General features: G+C 26.1%; 4 protein-coding genes across 7 annotated transcripts in view; 2 read left to right on the top strand and 2 right to left on the bottom strand.

The window, feature by feature from the left end:
* The first annotated feature begins 591 nt into the window (after nucleotides 1–591).
* Nucleotides 592–3514, top strand: LOC117237562 (probable serine/threonine-protein kinase DDB_G0282963). The gene is made up of 6 exons (XM_033501650.1): nucleotides 592–1012; nucleotides 1351–1410; nucleotides 1535–2078; nucleotides 2201–2524; nucleotides 2711–2847; nucleotides 2918–3514. The coding sequence occupies exons 2-6, from the start codon at nucleotides 1377–1379 to the stop codon at nucleotides 3076–3078; spliced, it is 1200 nt and encodes a 399-aa protein (XP_033357541.1). The 5' UTR covers nucleotides 592–1012; nucleotides 1351–1376; the 3' UTR covers nucleotides 3079–3514.
* Nucleotides 3515–3616: 102 nt separating this feature from the next.
* Nucleotides 3617–4735, bottom strand: LOC117237567 (nucleoside diphosphate kinase 6-like). 2 transcript variants are annotated; one of them, XM_033501664.1, is made up of 3 exons: nucleotides 4610–4735; nucleotides 4057–4360; nucleotides 3617–3988 (listed from the first exon to the last, which is right to left on the bottom strand). In XM_033501664.1, exons 1-3 carry the CDS (start codon nucleotides 4610–4612, stop codon nucleotides 3813–3815), a joined length of 483 nt encoding a protein of 160 aa, XP_033357555.1. In that variant the 5' UTR covers nucleotides 4613–4735; the 3' UTR covers nucleotides 3617–3812. The 2 variants fall into 2 exon arrangements, with proteins under 2 accessions (XP_033357555.1, XP_033357554.1); XM_033501663.1 differs by having other exon boundaries at nucleotides 4511–4713.
* On the top strand, nucleotides 4603–8363 carry LOC117237561 (NEDD8-activating enzyme E1 regulatory subunit). Of its 2 annotated transcripts, none has more exons than XM_033501648.1 (9): nucleotides 4603–4719; nucleotides 5130–5206; nucleotides 5444–5608; nucleotides 5694–5876; nucleotides 5958–6453; nucleotides 6521–6654; nucleotides 6733–6935; nucleotides 7060–7196; nucleotides 7273–8363. In XM_033501648.1, exons 1-9 carry the CDS (start codon nucleotides 4678–4680, stop codon nucleotides 7501–7503), a joined length of 1668 nt encoding a protein of 555 aa, XP_033357539.1. In that variant the 5' UTR covers nucleotides 4603–4677; the 3' UTR covers nucleotides 7504–8363. The 2 variants fall into 2 exon arrangements, with proteins under 2 accessions (XP_033357539.1, XP_033357540.1); XM_033501649.1 differs by lacking the exon at nucleotides 4603–4719 and adding an exon at nucleotides 4942–5051.
* Nucleotides 8364–10944: 2581 nt separating this feature from the next.
* The window catches only part of LOC117237564 (neurocalcin homolog), a 76510-nt gene continuing 72665 nt past the window's right edge, over nucleotides 10945–14789 (bottom strand). The window contains exon 5 of one of the 2 annotated variants that reach the window (XM_033501653.1): nucleotides 10945–14530. In XM_033501653.1, the coding sequence (XP_033357544.1) occupies nucleotides 14330–14530 (201 nt within the window). In that variant the 3' untranslated portion in view covers nucleotides 10945–14329. The remainder of the gene's footprint in view (nucleotides 14531–14789) is intronic. The other variant, XM_033501654.1, reaches the window with a different exon arrangement.

The following is a 14789-nucleotide window of genomic DNA, read 5'->3' as shown; positions in this document are numbered from 1 at the left end:
AATTTCATCATAATTACTGATATAATCTGGTATTATTGTTTCTAATCGTATTTTCGAGTAAAGATGAGTATAAAAAATAATAAATTGTACTATTTTAAAGGTAGCTTCATTTTTAATTTTATTTTAATATATAAATATTTTTACTAACGCAGTAACTAAAACAATACAAAATAATAAAATTTTATTATCTAAAAAATTATAATAAAAAGTGATCTGAATAATATACCTTCCACTAATATTTTTTTTATTATATACAATAATCCTTTTAACTTGGATATAATATATATACAAGATTTTATTCTACCAAAATTAATTTAAAGATGCAGCAGATCTACTGTAGTCAATTTAACGAATTAAATTATTAAGGGAAAAGATATTGGTCACAAGGTATATGGAACTCTAGTTATTGGCCGGTGCAGTCATATGCAACGATCGTGGTCTAGTCTATAGTACTAACAAATTATGATTTTCAAGAATAGATTTATATTCGTTAGTGTAGAAAAGATTTGTCTCTGCTTCCTAATTTAATATATTTGGTTAAAGGATAATAGATATATTTTCTGAAGTTAGTTTGACGAATAAGTCCGGTTTCTTTATTTAGAAATTTAACATTCGAGAATGTAATTTTATATTTCCTATTTTATAGTTTATTTTTTCCTTCAGTATGCAAAGTTGTAGTTTTCATCGAAGGAAGACATTCTTCAAAAGCTATTTCGGAGTATTTCATTTTATAATATCTCAAGATTGTGAAGCAATCCTGTTTCATCTGGATCCCGATCACGTGGTTTTATTTACTTCAATCAACTCAACACGTTGAATAGACTATAAACAATGATTGCAATGTGTATCATATTATAAATACATATGTTATTAATTATGACAAAATTATTTAAGAAATCAATTCATGTAGAAGCATTGTGTAATCTCACTAAAAAAAAAGCAAATGTGCTTTCTGAATGTTCTTATCCGTTTTAATAAAAATATATTACTGAATAATAATCTCATTAATTAGGTAAACATCTTTTTATACAATTTCTTTTTTGTTCATTTAAAATGATCACAATTAGGTTTTCTTCTAAGAATTATTTTGTATATTTTCATAAAATGGATACAAAAATGATTTTTAATACCTTATACAAATTCCCAGCAGAATAAATTTAATAATTGTGTTGGCTATACTGTTTTTCTAATCATTTTTATATATTGTATATTTCGAGTTATAAACAACATTGTTTATTTAGTAACGCTAATAGTAAAGGAAATTATGCATTAAAAATTATTCAGTTAGAAATATTACAATCGTAATTGTTTATTTTATGGATTAACGAAGAAAAAAAATATCACTTTTAGGCAGTAGTATTAAATAACAATTGGACATGACAACGCTAAAAGGCATTTTTCCTGATTCAAGTATGTCTTTTACAAAATTATTTATTAATATTAAAATAGTAACTTTATATTTACTAGTATTTATAATGATTGTTATCTATATTTTTATTGTAAATTATTTAGTAATTAATATTTTCTTTTTTAGAATCAGTAAAAGGAAAAAATTTCATACATGAAAATGTCAAAAATCTTCGTCGTATAGATCACTTACATATTAATAAAGGAACAAAAGATGTACAAAAATCACAAATATCCAACCGTAGAAAAATTAATAATAATAATTATAGTAATAATCAAAATAATAATGTTTTATCAAAAGTTAATACAAATCTTCGAACAAAAAAGGATGATAATGTGAATACAAGTGTAAATAGTAAATTAGATCAGCATCAAGAATTGTGTAAGAAAATAAGTGCGTCAACATTAGACAAAGATAATATTTTTATGAAAAAGACAATACATTCAACAAGTAATAATTTATTAATTAAAGAAAGAAAAAAGGAAAATAAAGGATTACATAAATGTACGCAGAAATTACATGAGAATATTTCATCAAATCCTAATTTTTCATATAAATCAGTTGGAGATACTGACAATGATATAAAGGTTCAAATTAAAGTTAAAAGTCAAGGTATTCAAACACTGGACACACAGGAAATTGATGATCTATTTTCTGAAGGAATAGTTAAGTATGTATATTTGTATATTTTATTCAGAGTTATTTTATTTGCTATTTTTGTGTACAGGTCATTATCATTATTATTGTTATTATAGTAGTCTAAAGTTTGCTAATAATAATTTCTCTATGTAGATACCCTTCAAAAAAATATTTAAATCGTTATGAATCAATAAATAAAGATAATACAAATGAAGAAATTAATGTATCTTCAAGAAGTATAACAAATTCACCTTTAGATCAAGGAGATATTCGAGTCGTTGAAAAAAATACACAAGCTAAAAATGATACAAAAAGTTCCAAATCTGTATTATCTAAAGAAGAAGTAAATTTTATTAAATTAAACAAAGAACATACCACTGTAACTAATAAGATAGCAACCCAAATGAATAACAACACCAGTAATAATAGTAATAATAACAATCTTCCTACAAATTATCGCATGGGTGTAGTTCCAAGGTATGTAAATATGTATTATACATATATTTATTATTATTCATTGATTCGATTTTTTCTTATATTTTTTACTACAAATAGCAATTATTACATCAGTGATCTATAATTTGTACATACCATTTTTAATTTTATTTCTTAGATTTTAAACCTTCTGACTAAAACTTTTTTGTTGAAAAACTATTTGATTAGGTATATTAAGAACAGAAAGGAAATTCAAGAAAGGGTACAGAGAGCTAAAGTAGAAGAATTGGATCCTAATTGTCCGAATGGACATGTTCCATTACCTGATAATGAGCGTAAGGAGACATTGCAAATGTTAAAAAAGAGTATGTAATTTAAAAATTAAATTTTTTAAAGTGAAATCGTGGTTTATTTAAATCAATATTACTATTCTAGATTACCAAGATTATGTAACTGAATTAAATATGATGCCTATAAAAGTGGATACCCTTAGGGCGCAACGACGAAAAATTGAAATAGAGAAACAACTGAACAAATTAGAAGAAGGGATAAAAGTTTTCTCAAGACCAAAAGTTTATGTAAAAATGAATGCTTAAATTGTTATTGTTTTATATACAGTTATATAATTTAATGTATAAGAAACAGGAATTATTTTTCCTTATTTTTCAATGGAGCTTTACCAATTTGCAAAGTTCATCAAATCAAACATTAATATCCTAAAAGCTTATCTCGAAAACTGATGAAGTTTCATAAAGAATTAAAAAGATAGTTAAGAAATGCTTTTTAGCAGCACTCGAAAGTGATGAAATAAGTTTATATACGTATAATAGTTTTCTTTTTTCAATTGAAATACTTGTATACTTGATTATTCAACTACATATTTAACCAAAGAACAAGAAGAAACCTTTTGATCAATATCCCTAAAAAGAAAGTATATCGATTTTATATGTATATTTAGAAACTAAGTTTAATGTCTCATAACTTCAAATATTATTTATTAATGATAATACATAATTAAATATAAAAAGGTAATATGAGAAAATCAAGATTAATCCTTGATAAGTTCGTATAAAAGCAAAGGGTACTTCTATTAAATCTCAAGTAAAGAGCAAACCAAAACAAGATTACAATATATACATTTATATCAACTTATTTTATTGTTCCTAAATATTGAAGATATTTCTTTGTCAGGTGCTGAATTATTATACATCATCTATATAGATATACATATATATGTATGTATATTTACATTTAATAACTGTATATAATATACACAACTTTTGTAAAATTCTATATTATTAAATATTTAGTAATACTTTATTTACAATATTTACTTTGTAATTTGTTCTTTATTAGGGAAACTCGTGTTAATAGTATGTACAAAAGCTACTGGATCAAAATGAATTTGACCTAAATTATAATATTTTTCATCATGTTCGTACCATTTCTTAAAATTAAAATCACTAAAGAATATTCTTATTTCTCTCTCTGCAGATGCAACTGAATCTAAAAGAACACTTTTTTATATTATACACAAATAACATAGATGGGGATTTATAAAGTGAAGAGTATACCAGAACCATGCGTTGCATTTCTTGTATCTGATAGACCATACATTCCTCGAATTGTATCACGGGCAGTATATTGTGCCTGATAAACTTTTGTAGGACCCATTAATTGTCTCCATTTAGCAATAGCATTGTGATCTGTTAAAATATAAATATCTGATGGGCCACTACACATAAATGTCAGAAGACGATTGTAAAAGAACTTTTCTTTGTGTTCTTCATAAAATAACACTGCTTCTTTTTGAGTAATTATTGTCCTGCGTGATCTGACAATTTTTAAGTTGTTGTCAATTATTGAATCTCGAATTTTCTGAAATTACAATAATATTTAAATATTACCATAATCTTATTCAGAAATGGAAATCAACTGTTCCACCAACCCTATTTTGCTGCCGTTTAAAAGTTTTACATTTGTATATATGTCTCAAATTTGCATTAAATTTAGGTTATATCCTCTTACCTGAAGCACAAAAGGAGATTTAACAACATGTGGTTTAATTATTGCCAAAGTTAATTGAAGATATGTTTTTGATTGCATTTCAATATTTTAATTACCTACCATTTCTATAAAAAAATGAAAATTTTCATAGTGCAATAAAAATAACTTTAAACTTTTTGTTCAAAAGCATGGTGTACAATGTACGATCAAGCCGCAACATAATAAATGAGGTTTACGACAAAATATCAATTACATACAATATTGTTTATATTTGTCAGGAGTATAAATTATATATACCAAACACATACATATACATCAATTTAATCAACGTGATATATATGATTATTTTATCTGCAATAACTCAGTATTACAACTGTAATAATATACGTGTGTAGGCTAATTACTATTTATTTCAATAAATCGTACAATAAAATTTTAAACTGAACTTTTCAGTTTGTAAAGGGTTACTTCTTTTTTCTTATGATGTTCTATCTATGAAACTGCTCTATTCATGACGATTTGTGAAAGTTTATAAGTAAACTTGCGCTTATGGTTGTTTTGTGTATGTCAGTTTAATAGTTTGATGAGAAGTGTAATTCATCTGATCTAAAGTGTTGTATTATTATTCCATTTTTATTAGTCTATCCTTATGGCATCACCAGCACCGAAATCACCAGAACAATCTGAAAAAAACAGAAAATATGATAGACAATTAAGGTATAGATTTTATACATATACTTATATAGATATATAGATATATAAAAATAAAAGATATATTTCAGGATCAGAAAGGTAATTGGAAGTAATTGTATATTTATGATAAAATAATTCTCTTTAATCAGCCTGACGAATAATTAAATTTTTATAATAAGTTAATTAATTTAGTTATAATATTAATATATTAATAATATTAATATTATTATATATATTAATAATATTAATAATTACCAATAGGTTATGGGGTGATCATGGTCAAACTGCGTTAGAAAGTGCACATGTTTGTGTCATAAACGCTACAGGCCTTGGTACAGAAATTTTAAAATCCTTAGTTTTACCAGGCATTGGGGCATTTACAATCGTAGATGGAAAAAAGGTTACTAATGAAGATATTGGGGCAAAGTATATATGCAGAGATGTTAATAATTATACATAAAAGAGTTGTATCAAAATATTTTAAATTTATTTAATGCGTATTTTTAAATAGTTTCTTTCTAGACGCAGACTGTATAGGGAAATCAAGAGCACAGGTAGCAACACAAATGTTGTTAGAATTAAATTCTGATGTTAGAGGTGATTATATAGATGAGGAACTTGAAGAAATTTTATGCAATAGTCCTGATTTTTTCAACAATTTTACTGTTGTTGTAGCTACTTCATTAGTTGAAAAGTAAGAATCATTATAAATAATAAATTATTGTAGGAACTTGACCTATTTTAAATTATATATTTTAAAAGAAAAAATTTTCAGATCTTTAATTCTTCTGTCACAAAGGCTTTGGGAATTAAACATACCTTTAATAGTGTGTAGAAGTATAGGATTTATTGCATATATGAGGATTCAAATAAAGGAACATACAGTCATAGAAACACATCCAGACAATGAAACTCCAGATTTGCGTTTAGATAAACCATTTGAGACATTAAAGAAGCATCTTGATACCATAAATTTAGATGAACTGAGTTTTAAAGATCACTCTCATATACCATACTTAGTTATATTGTACAAATTTTTAGAAAATTGGATTCTAAATAATGGGGAATTACCAAAAACTTACAAAGAAAAAAGTCAATTAAAAGAAATGATAAAAGAAGGAATGAGGAGAGATGAGAATGATACTGCAAATAGCGAAGAAAATTTTGAAGAAGCTATTAGAGCTGTTAATACATGTGTAGGATGTACTGAGATTCCAGAGAATGTAATGAATATTCTTAATGATGATAAATGCATCAATTTAACAGCTAAGGTATAACAAAACAGTATTATCATGCAAGTGAATAATATTACTTTAAACTAATTTAATATACTTTTAGAGTAGTTCATTTTGGATTATAGCTAAAGCAATAAAAGATTTTGTTGAAAATGAGGGAGGTGGATTATTACCATTAAAAGGTACTTTGCCAGATATGACAGCAGATACAGAAAAATATATAACATTTCAGCAAATGTGAGATTCTTTATTATAAGACATTTATTATAAAGATATCGTTTTTCTAGTATATTTAGATAAATTTGTTTATTGTAGATATCACAAACAAGCGATAGTTGATGCAGAAGCAGTATGGCGACGTACATTGCAACTGTTACGACAATTAGGAAAATCTTCAGATTCCATTTCTGAAAGAGATGTAAAGTTGTTTTGCAGACATGCTTTGAATATACATGTCCAAAGGGGAACGTGTATCGCAAATGAATATGATTCTAAAATTTTTGATGCAAGCAATATAGGTACTATATAATAACTTATAAAATTTGGAAGCAGAATGATTAAAAATAATTGTATAGTTTTAAAAATATTAAACATCCTGTGAGTGACATAAATTAGTAATTAATAATTTTCTACTCTTTTCAGTGCAATGTTTAGAAAATCCTGAGAGTATGATGATTTATTACGTTGTTCTTAGGGGGGTTGAAAAATTTCAAACAGAATATAATTCATATCCTGGAGAATTTGATGATCAAGTAGAACCTGATATAGTTAAGCTTAAGGTATGTTTCATATAAAATAATTATTTTAATAGGAAAAAAGTATGAATATTATTATATAACTGTCCTTTTTGTTTAGGCATGCATAACAAAGTTACTGAATGAATGGGGATGTGGACCATTGGTAAAAGATGATTATGTTCATGAATTTTGTCGATTTGGTGGAGCAGAGTTGCATTCGGTATCAGCATTTTTAGGTGGCCTTGCAGCTCAAGAAGTTATAAAATTTGTTACAAATCAATATAAACCAGTTCATAATACCTTTATATATGATGCAGTGACTTCAAGTTCTGGAATATTTTTCTTTTAATATTATTCAATAGTAAATTAATGGTATGCTCCTGTATAAAATAAGAATATACAATTTTATAATTTACGTAATAAATTTTGTTCATTTTATGACTGAATATAATATAATGACATTTTAAAAATACATTTTATAAAAATGGAAAAACGTCATGAAATGTGACTTAGAAATATTTTAAGATATATTAAAACTCAGGTTGAACGAGTATAATATCAACACTTTAATGTAATAATTAATTGATACACAAATTATTTTATCCTTATATATAATAATAAATCACTATTAATAACCATTACTTATGACAAACTATTATTTTAATTTATAGTAAATATGTCTAAGGCATAAAGCAAATTAATATTTCATGTCTTATAACCAATATTGTACGCAAATATTGTACCGGTGTTCTAGTCTCAATATAACAATAAAATGATGAATTGTGCTTTGATTTTTAATTCTTTTGCTTTGTACAATATTAGTATCTTATATTATATTGTTACACAGATTGTAAATTAACTATATACTGAATTAACTAATTAATTATTTGTTATAATTGGGGATACCACAATATAAAAATGTAATATTTTACTTTTGCATGAGCCATTTCAGTATCTGATCAGGAATTATTAATTATAAAATAATAAAAGTAATAAAATTACTTTTAACATGACATCTTTTAGATAAATTTTTGCTTGTATTTAATAATCAATGGTTTACATAGATTTCTTTAAAAAGATATTGACACGGAAGTGGTTAAGCAAAAGTTTGACAAAACGATTTTAGTAATAATGATGAACATAATATTAATAATATACATTTTGTACTTCACATACACACTTAGCACCAATAAATATATAGACTTAAACTGAATCTGTTAATAATCCCTAGCGATAAAAAATATTGAGCCATAGACAATCAAGTGAAATTCTACATAAGAGAAACAGATGAAAGATTTAAAAAATACTCAACTTTTGAAGACATCAAGAATTACAAAAGATTACAGAGTTACCATGAACAAGTAATTGGTAAAAGAAGAAAGATGCAATATTAATATCAATAGGAGAACATCTATTTTTAATGTATGAGAGAAACACCGGTAGAGGATTATAATCTTTGGTGAAGGATTTCATTTATTACCTCCTTTGTTTGTTAAAATTTGAGCCGTATAGTTTGTTTATCAATTTTAATTATTATTCTACCATTTATGAATGGAACAAATACTTGTGCAACAATAAATAACTTAAAAAATTATTTATATGACTATTTTTAAATTTTCATATTTCCTTACATATTAACACACTTATTGTTCTTTATTATGTTCTTTATTAAACACACACAGTAGGTATTCTTATCTTTTGCTATAAAAATATCACTTTTGTGAGTACAGAATTATTTTACTCAAATATGGGCATAAATAATTTGTTATATAAAGAATAATGACGATATAGTAACAAAGAAAAGAATGAGATTTTTATGAATTAAAACAATACTGCTTTGGATAATGTATATATCGCATGTATAACATTATTTAATTGTGAAACTATACGACTCCATTGTGATCATTATTAAGATAGGTATCAGAAGATTTTTATAAGTGCAGAAAATTTTCAAGGCATGAGTTATTAATAAGACCAACTATGTTAGAAGTATTATTAAAGTTTCTGTGATAGGTTCTTGGTACAAGAAATATTAGTAATCTGTTATACTGTTGACATTCTAAAGAACAATCTCTAATTTATTAGGAATATTAAAATATTAGGCAAAAATCATAATATAGTATAGATAAATTTTAATATGCAACAAATGTTGACATTTATTAAACCCACAGAAAGAAAAGTGTTAGGTATTTCTTTTCATGCTAAGAGATAGAGAGAAAAAGTGTTAAGGTTACTATATAGCTCTGGCATAAATTTTATTTTTTCTTAACCATTAAATCATGAAGTGTTATTGGAAGGAGTTAAAATCATCACTCAGTAATTGGATTCGAATTTTATACATCTTATCTTTAGGAAGAAATTATATAGTTTAGGAAGAAATATCACGATAAACACGAGCAGTAAATGCTATTTCAATATTATTTTACTAGTTGCAATCCTTATTCCAGCATAGAAATTCATAAAAATGTTGTTTTCGATAACAATATATAACATATATTTGAACAATAGTATGTAACATGTGATTTCTCAATTGACTTGGGTTATAATAAATCAGCATGGTATAGCAGTATAGTAAATTTTTAGCAATAAATTTAACGAAGTTTATAAATGTTCTTTCGTAAGATATAGTTTTCTTTAGAATATCAAAGGAACCCTTAATGGCTATAATTTTCCTGTCATCACTGATATCTTTTTTTAAATAAATTTGAACAAAATTTATATTATTTAATATATGTATTGTATCTAATGTTTAAAAAAATGAAGTACATATAACTACTTTATGAGAATTCTTGAATGTTGAAATTTACATTCTTAATTGCAGCATTTTGAACTTATATTTCATATTCATTTCATAGTATTATTTTTTCCTTTATTTTTTCCTCCTTCATCTTAAGCATACATTTTCTTATAGAAGGTATACTTTTAATGTTCCATTCTTTCTTCTTTTTTAAAAGTACATTCTGATACTTGTCATTTTAATAAATTAATTATGTAAAATGTCATTAGCAACAAAATATAGAATTTCATCATAAGAAATAAATTTAATAAAATAGTTGTACCATTAAAGGTTTCAAGAATATTTTATCTTTCGAAAATTTATAAAATTTAAATGTAAATGAAGTTATTATAACTTTTTCTTTACTACTATGATTACATATTAAATATATAAGAATGAAAATTTTGCAACAAATAAATCAACTTTTGTGTTTTAATTACAAATCATTCCATTTTTTTTAGTTTGAGTGTATAATACTTGAGAACATTTGATAAGTGCTATTGACAGAAACAAAATATATTTATATACATACATATATAATAATCATGGAAAGAATAGTAATTTCAAATAAATTGCTTTTGTTGTATTTGTCACAATTTAAAACTTTCATGTTTACAATACAATTAAATATATTTATATACACTTGTCACATTCCTGATATTTGCGTATTTAAATACATACATCTTACATTGTTGAAATTATTTTGTGCATATATCTGTTGTTGTCATTTAATTGATTATTTAAAGGCTCATTTCTAAAATTTTCTAAAAATGATTTAAGCAATTTAATAGATATTGGATAAACAAAATGTTGTATTCAAATTTTTGCTAATACTATATTGAAAATTAATGAAACTATCTTTTAAGTTAAAAATAAATTAACAAAAAATCATTTTTTTAATATAAATTTAATATTATCTAGTCACATATAAAATAATATAATTTGAAAATGATTTTAACAATAAATTAAAATCGTTATAAAGTATAAGATAGAAAACAAAATTTTTTGGAATAAATTAAAGGAAGAATACGTAATGAGAAGAAAGAATTAATATATACAACGGTACGTTTGGAGAACTTTTTAATTACATACAATTCAATAGCTTTTAATTCATCGTAAAATGTTTCTTCCTTCTATTTTTCAATTCATGAATTATATTAACTGACTAATACTACTCGTGTTTTAACGAATTGACACGACTTAATATCCATCTTAAGTGCTTGTTTCATAAAAAAACTGTTAGAAAATTGTTAAATACTGGGCGACTGTGAAATTATAAAAATTACACGACATCACCGATTTTAAAATCGTGCTAATTTAGTCGCGATTTATTTTTTTTTCTTGCTTATTGCTTCTCCTGTTTTAAGATACAATAATTACATTTTGTGTCAACTAGTACTGAATGTAAAATATCGATCCTACTTTACCTAAATAGAATTTTCTTCATTTTCCCTTCTCTTTCTTTTTGTATATTTCAGAAGGCAAAGTCATCATTCTTTTTTATAATTACTAATTTTCTCCTTTCGTGTTGCTATTTATGTCCTATTGAATAGCGAGAAAAATTCAAGATTTATTTTAGAATCTTATATATTAATTTTAATGAGGTTATTTAATTTATACAGTGACTATGTGGATAAAAGATATAACTATGTAGTCTTTATCCTTAATTATTAATGAGCACAAGATGAAAGAATGTACATCTTAGAAAGTATAATAGGTATACATATGTGTTGATACAAATATATATATATGTGGGGTGTATATATGTACATATTTGTATCTTTATAATATGTTGCTCTCCTGTAAAACAATACTGCCAGTGTAACGACCAAGTGCAAAATCATAACATATGTGTATTGGTCATTTTCTCCAGTGATACCAAGCAGGGCAGAAAAATTAATAAAACAACGGTTATCATATTTTAATATATCGAAAAAAATGATAACGTATAAAGAACAACGACGAATCTTTCAAGATTTGTCGAAATGTAAATTGAAATTTACAAATATATATCTTATTTTGCGTAATTAATGGAAATTCTGTTATAAATCGATCATGTTATAATTAAGGAACCAGTAAATTGTTATGTCGTATCACTGATAAAAAATGAACAGAGTTACAATGTCGCGTATACATATATGTAATGTGTGATAAAATAAATTGATTCTAATTGAACAATAGCTAATGGGAGATTTTATATTATTCGCTATTTCTTTTTTGCATCTGTTTTTAAGTCTAAATTTGTTGTCGTCCTTATATAAAGTTTTGTATCTCATTACTCCTTTCATATTCTTTGCTACTCTGTACTATTCGCTGCTTCTTCTCTATTCGTATGCATACGCGCAAATGCACATTAAAATACTTAGTCGCACACATAGCATGTTCGCACACGTACACGCGACATACGCACTCGTAAAAATAAATCTCTAAAACAGTTTATGCGCGTGAGCGTGATTCTTTCGGCTTCCCATTTTTCATTTTATTTTCTTTGCCATTTCTTCGTCATTTGCTTCTTTTTCCATCATTTCTTTTTGTCCAAATCTTCCATTCGGCTCGAAATCTTGGTAGGTTTTCAGTAGCTCAAAAGCAACTGAAAATCGTCATGAATTCAGTTACTTGAATAGGCAATGATACTTTACACTTTTTCCTTCTTTTACGAGAAGATGATTAATTTTACTCTATTCTTCTAGCTGAATTTATTCTATCAAAATTAACGTGTATTAATAAAGCAATTGTAACAAAGGTCACGGGGGTGTAGCTCTTGGAAGAAACGTTTATCTAATTTTACGGAAATTTTAGGTGATTATTTAAATTAATGTAGAATATTAAAATAGAAAAAAATATGTGTTTAAAGCTACAAAAATATTTAATTGTATTATATTTCAATTAACGTTAACATACCAATATTTCCACAGTCTTTCATTATACATTTTTGCTATTTGTTAATAAAATGAAACATAATGGCTATTTGAGCAAATGTTACGTATCTATAAAGAAGAACAAAACTTCATATTACACATGCATTCTGAAAGCATGATATTTCGTTGAACAAGAGACTTTTCGCTTTATACCCTTTTCCAATGACCTTTGTTATTTCGATGACCATTAATTGCTTAAATTCGTTGCTAATATAGTACGATACCACGTAAATAAGTCTTTTCGGTAATTAACAGTTTTACAACAGCGTGTACTGAAAAATCAAAGGCGTTTTGCTAAAATTATAAACGTTTACTATCTTTTAATATAAAATATGCTTTTGCAAATAGCTTACAAAAATCATGTAACGCATTTAAAGATTAATTTACCCTTAAGCTGCGTATGACGGGGACTTGTGCTAAAAACGATTACTCGAGAACGTGTCGACGAGGGGCATTATTTATAATGTTTAATTTTAACTGAAGGTCGCGAACACATGATAACGTTAATATACGTAATAATATATGATAATATATAGCTAATATATAATCACCTCGTTAAAAGAAGGTCAACAGTAGTTAAAAGCAATTATATCGTAAAAAATATTGTTCAACAACATCGAGCTTTTGTAAAAATCGGTTTTTACGAGTGTTCCGTAAGATTGCGAGCATCGAAAAAATAGAAAAAATAATATAAGATTAAATAATCTTTTAACTAACGTGATCGAATAACAAAAACGGAAAGGAACATATAGTTAGAATTATCAGAAAAATCAACCACAAGATCCAGGTAATATATGTAGTATGTCCGTCGTAGAATTTCTACGTACGTAGAAATACGTAGTATTTCATGTTTTGTATTCTATATTTCTACGTTTGTTTAGAATTATTACGAATCAAAGTTCTCGGGATCTCTCGATAGCTTCACAAGTCATTCGTCCCTACGCAGCATAGTACTATCGAAATATATGAAACTTGTTGTGTTAAAACCGATCCGTTTACGAGACGGAGCGACTGGACTAGTCTTGTAGACTAGCTTGCGGTATGCGCAAGCGCCATGGGCCCAGAGGCCCTGGACTTATTCGGGTTCCGGTCCAATTTACAAATGTCTCTTATTTCTACCACCTATATTTTTTAGTAAATAATTACGCAAAGACATTGCACGTGAAAACCTATCAAATGTTTTCTATACCATTTATTACGATTCATAAGAAAATAAAATTAATTGTAATAATTTCTGAAAGGAATAGAATTCTTCTGGTTTATTATTAACTAATTTTTGTAAGTAAATATCTTTCTAAATAAAGAGAATTAAATTATAACAGTAATGCTTTGATAGATTTCCAAGTGAATCCTTCAGATTCAGGATATTTCTTTATGAACGTAACTTTTCTATTTGCTTTATTTCTAGTGGACATTATCGGACCGGGTCCCGACCTTGTTATATAGATGACACAGTAATACTTGCGTAATAGCCCAGGGCCTCACTGAGCTTGTGCACTAGGATCGCACTGCAACAGTCGCACGATAGACGGATCACTTTTTGCCCCTTCTATGAACTCGTCGAGCGATAATTTGCCATCCTTGTTTTTATCCATCTGTCGGAATATCTTGTCGGTTCTTTTTTCTGGCGTAGATTCATCTTCCGGCATTTTCATTACGGACCCCACCATTTTATAGATTGCCTGATAAGTAGAGCAGTATTTTTATATGAGTATTTAGAAATAAATTAAATACGAGTATTTGTTTGAATTTAAGAGTTAATTGTAAACCGAGTCCCTTTTCATGGCCTGGAGGCTGAGAAAAAGAAACTATTATTATTATATTCTTTTGTCATTTTTCAAGCCACTATTAACTAGGCATTAGGTTGCATTAAAATGAATTAAGATATTTGTGATCTTGTTTTTTACTGTTTGGTAAATCGTTTTCCGATTATAATGGATA

The sequence above is a fragment of the Bombus vosnesenskii genome, unplaced genomic scaffold, assembly GCF_011952255.1.
Source record: "Bombus vosnesenskii isolate JDL3184/JDL3185 unplaced genomic scaffold, Bvos_JDL3184-5_v1.1 scf7180000013379, whole genome shotgun sequence".
NCBI classification, from domain to species: domain Eukaryota; kingdom Metazoa; phylum Arthropoda; class Insecta; order Hymenoptera; family Apidae; genus Bombus; species Bombus vosnesenskii.
This window is presented reverse-complemented; position numbering and strand designations above follow the sequence as displayed.

What these genes read in the sequence shown, in the direction of transcription:
- LOC117237561 (XM_033501648.1), top strand. Translation starts at nt 4,678, where the DNA reads ATGGTGTACAATGTACGATCAAGCCGCAACATAATAAATGAG. An exon ending in GCTACTTCATTAGTTGAAAA is followed by an intron (nt 5,877 to 5,957) that starts GTAAGAATCATT and finishes AAAAATTTTCAG; the next exon opens with ATCTTTAATTCTTCTGTCAC. An exon ending in CTGATATAGTTAAGCTTAAG is followed by an intron (nt 7,197 to 7,272) that starts GTATGTTTCATA and finishes CTTTTTGTTTAG; the next exon opens with GCATGCATAACAAAGTTACT.
- LOC117237567 (XM_033501663.1), bottom strand. Translation starts at nt 4,588, where the DNA reads ATGCAATCAAAAACATATCTTCAATTAACTTTGGCAATAATTAAACCA. An exon ending in AATCTCCTTTTGTGCTTCAG is followed by an intron (nt 4,361 to 4,510) that starts GTAAGAGGATAT and finishes TTGTAATTTCAG; the next exon opens with AAAATTCGAGATTCAATAAT. An exon ending in AAATGCAACGCATGGTTCTG is followed by an intron (nt 3,989 to 4,056) that starts GTATACTCTTCA and finishes GTGTTCTTTTAG; the next exon opens with ATTCAGTTGCATCTGCAGAG.
- LOC117237562 (XM_033501650.1), top strand. Translation starts at nt 1,377, where the DNA reads ATGACAACGCTAAAAGGCATTTTTCCTGATTCAA. An exon ending in AGGCATTTTTCCTGATTCAA is followed by an intron (nt 1,411 to 1,534) that starts GTATGTCTTTTA and finishes TTTCTTTTTTAG; the next exon opens with AATCAGTAAAAGGAAAAAAT. An exon ending in ATTGCAAATGTTAAAAAAGA is followed by an intron (nt 2,848 to 2,917) that starts GTATGTAATTTA and finishes TTACTATTCTAG; the next exon opens with ATTACCAAGATTATGTAACT.